General features: G+C 36.9%; 1 protein-coding gene across 1 annotated transcript; it reads left to right on the plus strand.

The window, feature by feature from the left end:
* The first annotated feature begins 2,289 nt into the window (after positions 1–2,289).
* LOC134739968 (asparagine synthetase [glutamine-hydrolyzing]-like) lies at positions 2,290–11,566 on the plus strand. The gene is made up of 8 exons (XM_063668482.1): positions 2,290–2,311; positions 3,617–3,717; positions 6,150–6,276; positions 8,335–8,439; positions 9,087–9,189; positions 10,389–10,470; positions 10,558–10,713; positions 11,242–11,566. The coding sequence occupies exons 1-8, from the start codon at positions 2,290–2,292 to the stop codon at positions 11,449–11,451; spliced, it is 906 nt and encodes a 301-aa protein (XP_063524552.1). The 3' UTR covers positions 11,452–11,566.
* The last annotated feature ends 461 nt before the right edge of the window (positions 11,567–12,027 follow it).

Here is a 12,027-nt window from a genome sequence, read left to right on the forward strand (position 1 = left end):
CCCACCATCCAACCAGTCCCAGTGAGATGAACCAGGTACCTCAGTTGGAAATGAAAAACTCCCCTGCCTTCTGTGTTGACCTCGCTGGGAGCTGCAGACCAAAGCTCTTCCTATTCAGCCATCTTGCCAGCCTCCAACTCAGAATTTTTTCTCCTTCTCCCCAGCTTTTCATTTTGAAAAAATTTCTAACATACAGAAAAGAACAGAACAATGAGCATCTAGACTGAATAATCATTAATGTTTTGTCATATTTGCTTGATTTTTCTTTCTACACACAAACACACACACACACTTTTTTGCCAAATTATTTGATAATATGGTGCAGACATTTTGACACTCTTAAATATATAACCATTTCTCTCCTAAGAATAGGGACATTCTTCTATGTAACATCAATACCATTATTAAACCTAAGAATCCATAATAACACCTAACATACAGATTATACTTTTAAATTTTCCTAAGTGTCTGGAGAATTTTTTTTTTTTTTTTTTTTTGGACAGAGTCTCACTCACCGAGGCTGGAGTGCTGGAGTGCAGTGGTGCGATCACGGCTCACTGCAACCTCTGCTTTCTGGGTTCAAGCATTCAAGCAATTCTCCTGACTCAGCCTCCTGAGTAGCTGGGACTACAGGCACCTGCCACCATGTCCAGCTAATTTTTTGTATATTAGTAAAGATGGGGTTTCACCATGTTGCCCAGGGTCACCTGGAGCTCCTGAGCTCAGGCACTCTGCCCACCTTGGCCTCTCAAAGTGCTACCAAGAATATCTTTATAGCTGGTTTTTGTTTGTTTTGAGCCAGATTTCATTCAAGGTTAATGCAATTGGTTGTGATGTTTCTTGGTAGTTTTTTGAGACTTCTTGATAGATACCTATCATGCACTGATAGAGATTTATATCCTAACCACGTTTTGGACATTTTTATCTCTGAACAATAGCTTTTGTCATTGTTGCCTGCTCATAGGAACAGTCTTAATAATACTCTTCTCATTTAAAAATTTTAAAATAGCTATTCATGAAATTCCTTTCACACATTTCTTTATTCCTTTATTAAGGGCCTCGTATGCACCAAACATCATTTTTCTAGGTGATTGGAGATGAAATGGTGAAAAGGAAAGGCAAGAATAGAATTTTCTGCTAGTGGGAAGTAGGAGAGAATTATTATTTTTTTCTTTCTAAGTCAAGTCAGTGTCATATACAAGAGAATGCTAGGTGGTATTATGGGATTATCAGCTCGGCTTTCACCTTAAATGAAATAGGAAGTGCCCTGTTTTACTTGAACATTGTTGTTTCTTTGGTTAAGAAGTTATAAGAAGTTAAATATTTTGAAAATAGTTAATTTCAATTCTAAATCAGTCATACATTATATTTGTAAAGTAGAGAAGTTTGTTCCATTGCTTCTACAAAGCATCTAAGTTTATGTATTTGGGGCAGCTAGAAATCTGTCTAATGAGCAGAAAGTATATTTTAGGCTTATATAAAGTGTTCTGCAACATAAATTCAAAAATCCCCCCCACCCCCTTTTTGATAAAAATAGAGTTTACTACTAATAATAAAATACAGCCAGAGGTGTGCTGGGAGTGGAGGGAAACTGAATGAAAGAGAGGAGGAATGGGATAAATACTGGGGCAAAGGGCAGGCCCTCTCCCTGCAGGGGAGGATCAGGGGCCTGCAGCCAAGTCAGATGACAGCATGACTTCAGGAAGCAAGATTTGAGGGCTTCTATCTAAGATGCAGCATTGGAGTTTGGTTTAAGAGAGTAGGAAGTGATACATCCATTACTCCAAGGACACTTCTCTTTTTTAAATAAATTACCTGCGAAGTTTAGGCCAAAGAGATGGGCAAGGTAGATTTGGGAAGCTGTTGCTTGCTAACATCACTGAATGCTTTATGGTCACTTACCCTTCAGGCAGTTCAGCCCAGAACAGTCAGCAGAAGACTGTTTCCAGACCCCAACTGCTAGTTACAAGATCGTCCCTCACAGAGCAGAGAGAGATGTGCAAGTAGTGGCTTATAATCATTGCAGGCAAAGATCATTTTTGGACAGTTTAGTGAGGACTTATAGACAAAAGGTTCACAAATTATGGAGTGAGCTGGATGGAGTGTGAAGCATATTTATGGGTCATGCAATAGATAATAGGTTTACTTTTTGAAATTCAAAAACATGTTTTAAACTTATCTAGGACTCCCACCTGATTTAAACTTCTTCTTTCTCTAATGTCAGCCAAAAATGTACAATATACAAAGAGGAATACATCAAGGACTTTTTGTCCTCATAGTTTGCCAGCGATGGTGGAGAGTGTCAGAATTGGTGAGTAACCTAATCAAATCTTCTTACTCTGCATGCAGTGGCAGTCCCTTTGCTGTCCCTTTGGGGCATGCTGACTAATAAAGCACCACCATCATTTTATCTGTCAGTGAGGAGTAGCTTTAATGCTACTGCAGTGGTGGAAGCACTGGGTGTTGTCATCCACCCCTGGGGACCAGCAGCTTTGTTTTGGACCATGTGTCTGTTATTTTGATGGAGCTATTTATTTTTCAGGGAATTATGCCAAATGATGTTTGTCCCTTTGCTTTACATTTTTATAGCTAGGTCTTTGAAGCTGAACTGGAGGAACTTCTTAGCCAATACTATTTTCTCAAACCAAAAGTTTACAGTTGCAGAAGACACATTTTTTAGTGTCATGGCAACCAGGCAACCTATTATCTTAAATTTAGGGGTTAAGCATCCCTAATCTGAAAATCTGAAATTTGAAATGCTCCAAACTGTGAAACCTTTTGAGCACTGACATGACACTACATGTGCATTTTGATGTCACAGTCAAAATGCAGGTGTACAACACAGTTTATTTGGCATTCTCTAGGGAAAAAAGACCCTGTCACCCCCTTCAGCTGCAGTATAACTTTTCTACACATGCCCAGATTTCCCCATGCAAGCACACCCACAAAGGGTAATAGAATGGCACATGTGCAAGCAGGACACGCCAATGGTAGGATCCCCACAGATGGGACCTATGTGCATTACCCATTGTGTATTTTTGCTTATTCTCTGCTCTGTGGTGTTAAGATACTGAAAATATCAACAAGGCCTGTAGATATCCCTATGAGCAGCAATGATAAGGAAAAGTAGAAACATTTATAACACAGAAAGTCAGGCTGTTGGAGAAATTGGACTGTAGTTTAAAGGTGTATATGACATGGTGAAAATGTGTGATAGAGACATTGAAGGACTAGAGCTACCTGCATTCATAACAGAACAAGAGGTCATGTCAGTTTATAAAATCAAAGAGAGACTTCCAAGACAAAAGCCGTTGTTAATGAGGCAGATGACTCTGGAGAAACATTATAAAAAGCCATGTGGCAGAATACCTTCTCAACCTCAGAGGACCTGCCTTCTAGTCACTCAACTCTTCTGATATTTTTTCTCACCTAAAAAAAGAAAAAAAATATAATGTACAGTAACCTTTTTATTAAAAAACACAGCATTGTAGGTGGAGTCTGAAAGCCTACCATTGTTTGTACAGCTGTTTAACAGCTGATGCAGGTATTCTGGTAATGCTACTGTGCTGGTTATTATTTTTTGCTGTATTAATGGTATGTCATATTTTTTACTTAGGTGTGAATAAGTATATGAAAATGATTGCTCATCAGCAGCATATAAATTCAGAGTCAGGAATGACGGCCAAAGATGTCAAACAGCCACAGATTTTCCACATGGTAGCTGAGATAGTGACACCTTTGCTTTCTGATATTTCCATGTACACAAATTTTGTTTCATGCACAAAATTACTTGAAACATTATATAAAATTACCTTTAGGCTATGTGTATAAGATATATGAAACATAAATGAGTTTCATGTTTAGAATTGGGTCTCATCCCCAAGATATCTCACATATATGCAAATATTCCAAAATCCAAAAATAAATAAATAAAAAGCCCAAAACACTTCTGGTTCCAAACATTTCAGATAAGGGATACTTAATCTGCATATACATAAATGTACATGTATTACAGGCATAGTATGTATATAATATGCATTTCCATTCTTCCACAGGTTACATTTACAGGTTACAGGTTCTGGTCCATTCCCATTATATTCTGTTTATCAGACTGCAACTACAATTTTCATGGGTTCAGCTTTATGTTGAACAGAATTTGCAGAATTATGAGTTGAAGCAAACCCTAGTTGGATAATGCTATGATTCTCCTAGATCGCCAAAGTGCATGAAATGATTATAGAGCTCAGAAATACTGAAGCAACTTTGCAATAAAAAAATTATTAGTGAATGCACAAGGAGTCTAACATTTTGGTTTTGCTGTTGCTTCCTAAGATGCAACACCATTTTGAATTTGAATATCAGACCAAAGTGGATGGTGAGATAATCCTTCATCTTTATGACAAAGGAGGAATTGAGCAAACAATTTGTGTGTTGGATGGTGTGTTTGCATTTGTTTTACTGGATACTGCCAATAAGAAACTGTTCCTGGGCAGAGATACATAGGGATTCAGGCCTTTGTTTAAAGAAAAGACAGAAGACGAATTTTTGACTGTGTGTTCAGAAGCTAAAGGTAATAATAAATTTTTCTATAGATTGTCATATTGTCTTGGTTGTGTGTTTTCTTTTAAATTGTATTTGAAAATCTCTTAGAGAGCAATCCAGAATTTTACAAGTGACTAATTAAGTTATGAGTCCTTACTTTTTTAAAAAATAACAGAGGAGTTGTGCTCTCCTTTTCAGCATTTCAATTCTGTAATCCTTGAAGGATGAGTCTTCAGTGCAGTCATTTATTTTTTGCTGTGTGAATATGCTCTGCATCTAGCTTGATCCTAAGTGCAGTTTTAAGTTTTCTTGTGCCATACTGTAATGGTAGGGTTGGCTCTGCAATTATGCACTGCAGTGCTTTGCCACAAATATAGCACAGCAAATATTAGGATTTCTAAAACAGCTTTATTGGTAATTCACATACTATGTAATTCCCCTACTTGAAGTATACAGTTCAGTGGACTTTAGTATTTTCACAGATGTTGGTAACCAACACTCCAGTCAATTTTAGAATTGTTTTTCTGCCAAATCCTATGTTCTTTACCTTATTTTTTACTGGCAGGATCAACCAGGTTTTTTATTTTTATTTTTTATTTTTTTAAGAGATTGGGTCTTGCTCAGTCACCCAGCCTAGGCTGAAGTGCAGTAGTGTGATCATAGCTTAGTGCAGCCTTGAACTCCTGTGCTCAAGTGATCCTCCCACCTCAGCCTCCCTAGTAGCTATGAGTATAGGCACACACCACAACTCCCTGCCTCCTGTGCCCTTTAGCTTTCAATTCCACCTCTCCATATCCATCATTTGCACCCCCGAAGTTGTAGCCCTGGCAATCACCAATCTTTCTACCTCTGGATTTCCTATTTTGTATGTTTCATATAAATTAGATTATATATCATGTGGGCTTTTGTGACTGAATTCTTTCACTTGGCATAATGCTTTCAAGATTTGTCTATGCTGTGACATGTATCAGTGCTTACTTTTTATGGCCAAATGATACTCTGTTTCATGGATACACTGGATTTTGTTTATCTACTTGTCAGTTGATGGACATTTAGGACATTGTTCACCCCTTTTGGCTATTACAAATAATGCTACTATAAACATTGGCATACAAGTTTTTGTGTAGGCATTTCTCTTGGGTGTATACCTAGGAGTATACTGTAATGATCAATGCTGAGAGAATCCAAAATAGCCAAGGAAAGTAGAATGAGGGGAGGAGCCATTCTATATCGGAATAACATTCTGGATACAAAGTAGGCATTTCTGAAAGACAAAGCTTAGCGTGGGACCATGTTGGACTAGAGAGAGATGAGGTGGGTTAGGTAAAATAGGTGGGGAGGGAGGTGCCGACTGGAAGAATGGCTGAAGCCTTGGCACCAGAGGAGCTGAGGGGAGACTTACTTCCTGGTGGTGGAGTTGAAGCAGGTGAGGGAACCAGCCTGGATGGGGCTTGTATGTGGTGGCCTGTAAAATCATTTTTCCCTTTTTCTCTTGTTTAGTTTATACTGTTGTTAATTCATAAAGCTTTGTGAACTCCTGTCATGTTTGATTTTCAAGGGAAGTTATTTTCTTTAACAAGTAGATGGGTATTTCTTTATATAATAAGGTGGCAAATCATATTGGAAGTGAACATCATGAAGTCATCTTTAACTCTGAGGGAGGCATTCAGGCTCTGGAAGAAGTCATATTTTCCCTGGAAACTTATGACATTACAATAGTTCATGCTTCAGTAGGTAAGGTATTATGATGTTATTAAATAAGTATTTTTAATACTGAAAAAATGTAAGGTTTAAACAAATTATTTCAAGCAATAATTTAAAAATGTTATTTAAGGATGAATGCAAATTAAATCCCTATGTTACTGATTATTTAAGACCACTTAAGAATTCTCTGAATCTCTTTTGGAGGGAAGGGAACAATAAATATATAGTTCAACCTTCACATTTTTGGTGTCACTGTTGGTGTTCCCTCAGGGAGTAGATATATATTTTCTGCCCTCTACCTCCCATTTTTCTTATAGTTTCCTTGGATACAGTCAGTATACAGTGAGAAAATAGGTCTATTTGGTAATGCATTTTTGATAAGAAATATTCATTTTAGATATATTTTGGTAAATATTCTATCACACAACTTACCAGTCACTAGCTATCATTGCTCTGCAAACAATACTAATTTTATCTTGTAGATAATATATCTACCAAGATTGGAAATATACCCCAAATCAGACTGATCCAATGTTATTGAGCCTTTATATGCTACTGCCTCTCTTGAGAGACTTGCCTTGGAGGGCAAAAATATCTTAGGTATTACAATGGTTTATGGCCCTCCAAAGCATCACAATAAATAAACAGATAGACAGGATAGTTCTGATATTGGAATTTCATGGGGCTGCGGTGGAGTTAGGAAAATAAATGTCTAAAAAAGCTCTCTAGCTGAGGTGATGATAAAAACAAGGTTGAGAAAAAACACTGGTTTAGAGGGATGTGGTCCAGAACCAAGGAGGCAGGTTTGATAACTTTGTCTCCTCAACTTTATGTGAAATCTGGTGAATGGGGAGTGGCAGGGGGAAAATACCTAACAAAATTAACACTAAACCACCAAAATGCTTATTCTTATTTTTGTGCCATAATACCACCATGAAAGGCATGATTTTTACATATTTGAGTCATTGTTCAGCAAAGTTTTGAGGTAGACATTCTTGGTCTAAAAATATTAGAATTTTCTCAAAAGAAGACATTTAAGCAGCCAAAAAACACATGAAAAAATGCTCATCATCACTGGCCATCAGAGAAATGCAAATCAAAACCACAATGAGATACCATCTCACACCAGTTAGAATGGTGATCATTAAAAAGTCAGGAAACAACAGGTGCTGGAGAGGATGTGGAGAAATAGGAACACTTTTACACTGTTGGTGGGACTGTAAACTAGTTCAACCATTGTGGAAGTCAGTGTGGTGATTCCTCAGGAATCTAAAACTAGAAATACCATTTGACCCAGCCATCCCATTACTGGGTTTATACCCAAAGGATTATAAATCATGCTGCTATAAGGACACATGCAAACGTATGTTTATTGCAGCACTATTCACAATAGCAAAGACTTGGAACCAACCCAAATGTCCAACAATGATAGACTGGATTAAGAAAATGTGGTACGTATACACCATGGAATACTATGCAGTCATAAAAAACGATGAGTTCATGTCCTTTGTAGGCACATGGATGAAATTGGAAATCATTCTCAGTAAACTATCACAAGGACAGAAAACTAAACACCGCATGTTCTCACTCATAGGTGGGAATTGAACAATGAGAACACATGGACACAGGAAGGGGAACATCACACTCTGGGGACTGTTGTGGGGTGGGGGGAGGGGGGAGGGATAGTATTAGGAGATATACCTAATGCTAAATGACGAGTTAATGGGTGCAGCACACCAGCATGGCACATGTATACATATGTAACTAACCTGCACATTGTGCACATGTACCCTAAAACTTAAAGTATAATAATAATAAAATTAAATTAAATTAAATTAAAAAAATAAAAAATAATAATTTTAAAACCTGTTTATAAAATGACAGAATGATTCTGGGTTATTTTACAGTAGTACTTTTGGATTAAGTACATATAAATTGCTTATAAATGTAAGGTCATTATTGTAGGAACTACTTTATATTAATATGAAGTCCAGTATAGTAGTAAAGCTTTCAATTATTCCAAAAATCAAATCAAGGGCACTTTTGGTGGAAGGTTATGTTGACATTAATTTCTCTCTCTCATTTAAGGTATGTGTTTAATTTCCAAGTATGTTCGGAAGAACACAGATAGCATGGTGATCTTCTCTGGAGAGGGATCAGATGAACTTATTCAGGGTTACATATATTTTCACAGCATAAGCACTCTGAAGTGGAGGGATATTCGTGCTATATTAAGAAAAGTATGAATTATTTGATATTTTCTATCATCTTTCAGTATGACAGTAATATTTTTGAGTCTCTTGTGAGGTTAAAAAAGGGAATCTGATAGTGTTTGTTTTCTATCTCTTCGGGAAGAAAGAAATTTTAATAGTGTCAGATAATTTTTATTCTTTAAAAGTAGTCACAGCTGGGTATGGTGGCTCATGCTTATACTGCCAGCTACTCAGGAGGCTGAGGTGGGAGGATCACCTAAACTCAGTGAGCTGTGACTGCACCACTGCACTCCTGCATGGTTGACAGAGCAAGACTGCCTCAAAAAAAGAAAAAGTTAAAAATAAATAAATAAAACTACTAGTTTTAGCTTGAGAATCACCTTTCTGCTGTTTCTTAGCCCCCTGTGGAATTATGACCATTGCCCAGCGTGTTCATTTTATTCTAATACTAGCAGTTTGGTGGGAAGGAAGTTATGTTTTGTAAAGCATTGCTTTCTTCTGTTCAGTTATTTACTCCCCTAAATTTGTTTAGCTTTTTGTCTTATCCACCTTTAGGATTGGAGAGGGAGAAATAACAACTGCTCTGTGTTACAAAAGCAAAACTCTTGGTGTTTTTGTTTGTGAAATAGGCTTCTTCTCCTGAAAGAGCTGAGGAAAAGAGTGAGAGGCTTCTGAGGGAACTCTACTTGTTTGATGTTCTCCATGAAGATCGAACTACTGCTGCCCACGGGTAACATTTTAAGAAATTATTATAAAACCAAAAAAACACCAAAAAACAAACAAACAAAAAACAAAAAAAAAGCCCAATACCCTGAAGAAATAAAAAGACCAATAGCTGATTGGCTGTATGTTACATAGGCTTAGCTATATGTTCCAAAGTGTGACTTTTATAGAGAAAATGAAGCTGTTTCTTAACTTAGTCCCAAAAGGATTAGGCCACATTTCAAAGTGTTGTTGTTGTATATGGGGAGAAGTCTTCTTCCATAGGTTGTTTGAGGTGGAGTTTTTACTTTAAAGGTTAACAACATTCTGCTCACATCTGAAAAACCAAGAGGAAGAGGGAAGGCTGCTACAGCTATTGTTAACTGTTTTAAAGAGAAGTAAAGATTGTAAACATTATGTGACAAGTATTGAGTGCCCAACATGCCTGTTTGCTGCTGTAGTGACCCTGAGGGGATAGGCTAGTGAAGATGCAAGGAGTTTGATTACATTATAAAGAACCAGATTTCTTTGATATCATTTCTGGTTGTCTAAAATTATGTTGAGGAACTGAAGACTTTTACTGTATAGGATAAACAACTGACATTAAATGTTTTAGTTATCTCTGCTGAATTACACTTAGATTAGGATATAATTAAATATGGGTTTGGGGAATGACCTGAACCTAGTTATTATCCTATCTGCTTGTCTTAACTAGAGTCACTAGGCTTCAGGTAACCAGTGTTATGGCATTTGATGAAATATAGTAGAACGCTGGTTTATATTCCATATTGTATGTGAATTGTTAACCAGTGGTAAAAAAAAAAAAAAAATACCGTATTCTCATCACAATTGTTAGAAGAGATGGTCTCACTAAAACACTGAGTTAGAAAGGTCCAGTCAAGGTATTTTCTTAATGATTGGGTCACTCATGATTTGTAACTTTTTCAGCTTTTTGAAATATACATTGAACTATTCCTAAAAAAGGAAAGTAAAAATAGTTTCAAACAGTTAGTTTTACTCCTTAGATGACATGGCACATACATTATTTTAAATGAAGATTTCTTTGTATTCACTCATTAGTGAAGGGCAGTCATTCAGAGGCTTGTGACTGTATGACCTTAACATTTCTTAGGATCTGGTTGAATTGATGGGAATCTGAGTCAGAACCTAAACTGTTGGGCACTAAACACCCACTTTAATTTAGATTTTCTTCTTTTCTCCCTTAAGCCTTGAACTGAGAGTCCCATTTCTAGATCATCAATTTTCTTCCTATTACTTGTCTCTGACACCAGAAATGAGAATTCCAAAGGCAGATGAATCAACTCAGGATAAAACTGTTCATTGCCATCAGATTATATTTGTAACTTTTACTGGTGCTCCTTTTTTTTTATGTCAGAATGTGATAGAAAAGCATCTCCTGAGAGAGACATTTGAGGACTCCAGTCAGATACTCAAAGAGATTCTCTGGCAACCAAAAGAAGTCTTCAGTGATAGAATAACTTCAGTTAAGAATTCCTGGTTTAAGATTTTACAGGAATACATTGAACATCAGGTATAATTACTTTAAAAACATTTTCAGGAATAGGACATTTTGGATGCAGAGCTGTCATTGCTATTCATTTTGTATTTAGTTTGAATTCTTTGTCCCTGTAAGAGCGATTCATCATCTCTGTAAACAATTATCTCTTTTATAAGAATTATATAAGAATTAAGTAGCATGAAGGATTATAAAGTACCATCTAGAATTGAAAGAGAGAGGAGACTTAATACTAACCATCACTGACCTTCATTTAACACATTTTGGGCACCTGCTGGGTGCCAGATCTTGTTAGGCACAAATGACTAAAACAGAGCCACCAACAATTAAAAATCTGCACATGAATGTTCTGTAAAAGTCACTGCAGCTATGCATATTATGAATACTTTAACATTTTCTAAGTGATGGGTGATTCAAAGGGTCTCATGCAATTTACAGTCATGACTTATCTTAACGTTTTCTGTTTTGTGAAACCAGAGTAAATATAAGTATTTCCATGCCATTTTAAAAAACTGTTTTGCTCTTATATGGTTATTCTTACAGGTTGATGATGCAATGATAGCAAATGCAGCCCAGAAATTTCCCTTTAATATTCCTAAAAGCAAAGAAGGATATTACTACCATCAAATCTTTGAATGCCATTACCCAAACCAGGCTGACTGGCTGAGCCATTACTGGATGCCCGAGTGGATCAATGCCACCGACCCTTCTGCCCACACACTGACCCACTACAAGTCAGCTGCCAATGCTTAGGTGCTCTTTATGCTGTAATGTGAAAGCAAATATTTCTTCTTGTTGTATGGGGACTGTGGGTAGATAGGGGAACAATGACAGTCAATTCAGGCTAACTTGGGTGTGAAAAAAATAAAAGTCCTAAATCTAAAACATTGCTATAAGGCATTTATGTTCATACAGTCTTTTCATAAGAGGTAACTAGAAATTTTTTGCTGTATCACAGTAAAGTGGAGGGTAAGCCAGGAAAAGGTAAAATGCTCTGATGTCCGCAAGAACTCACAGCACTCTCCTGGCAGAGCTGCTTTAGGTGACATTTGCGTCTTGTGCCCACGTGGCTTCCTTCCAGTTTTGCCTCATCTTAGTCATCAAAGGACTACACTATTTTTGTTCTGCCTGCATTCCTACAGCTGCCTAGGCAGACTCAAGACCTAAGTCTTCTGTAGGAATTCATGTCAGCTCTATTTTGAAACATAGTAGTTCATTTTTCTCTCTTTTGAGCCAAAGTCACTTCTGGAGACTTGTCCTAGAGCAGTGGTCAGACTTTTTTTATTATTATTATTATACTTTACATTTTAGGGTACATGTGCACAACGT

The sequence above is a fragment of the Pongo pygmaeus genome, chromosome 7 (assembly GCF_028885625.2).
Source record: "Pongo pygmaeus isolate AG05252 chromosome 7, NHGRI_mPonPyg2-v2.0_pri, whole genome shotgun sequence".
NCBI classification, from domain to species: Eukaryota; Metazoa; Chordata; class Mammalia; order Primates; family Hominidae; genus Pongo; species Pongo pygmaeus.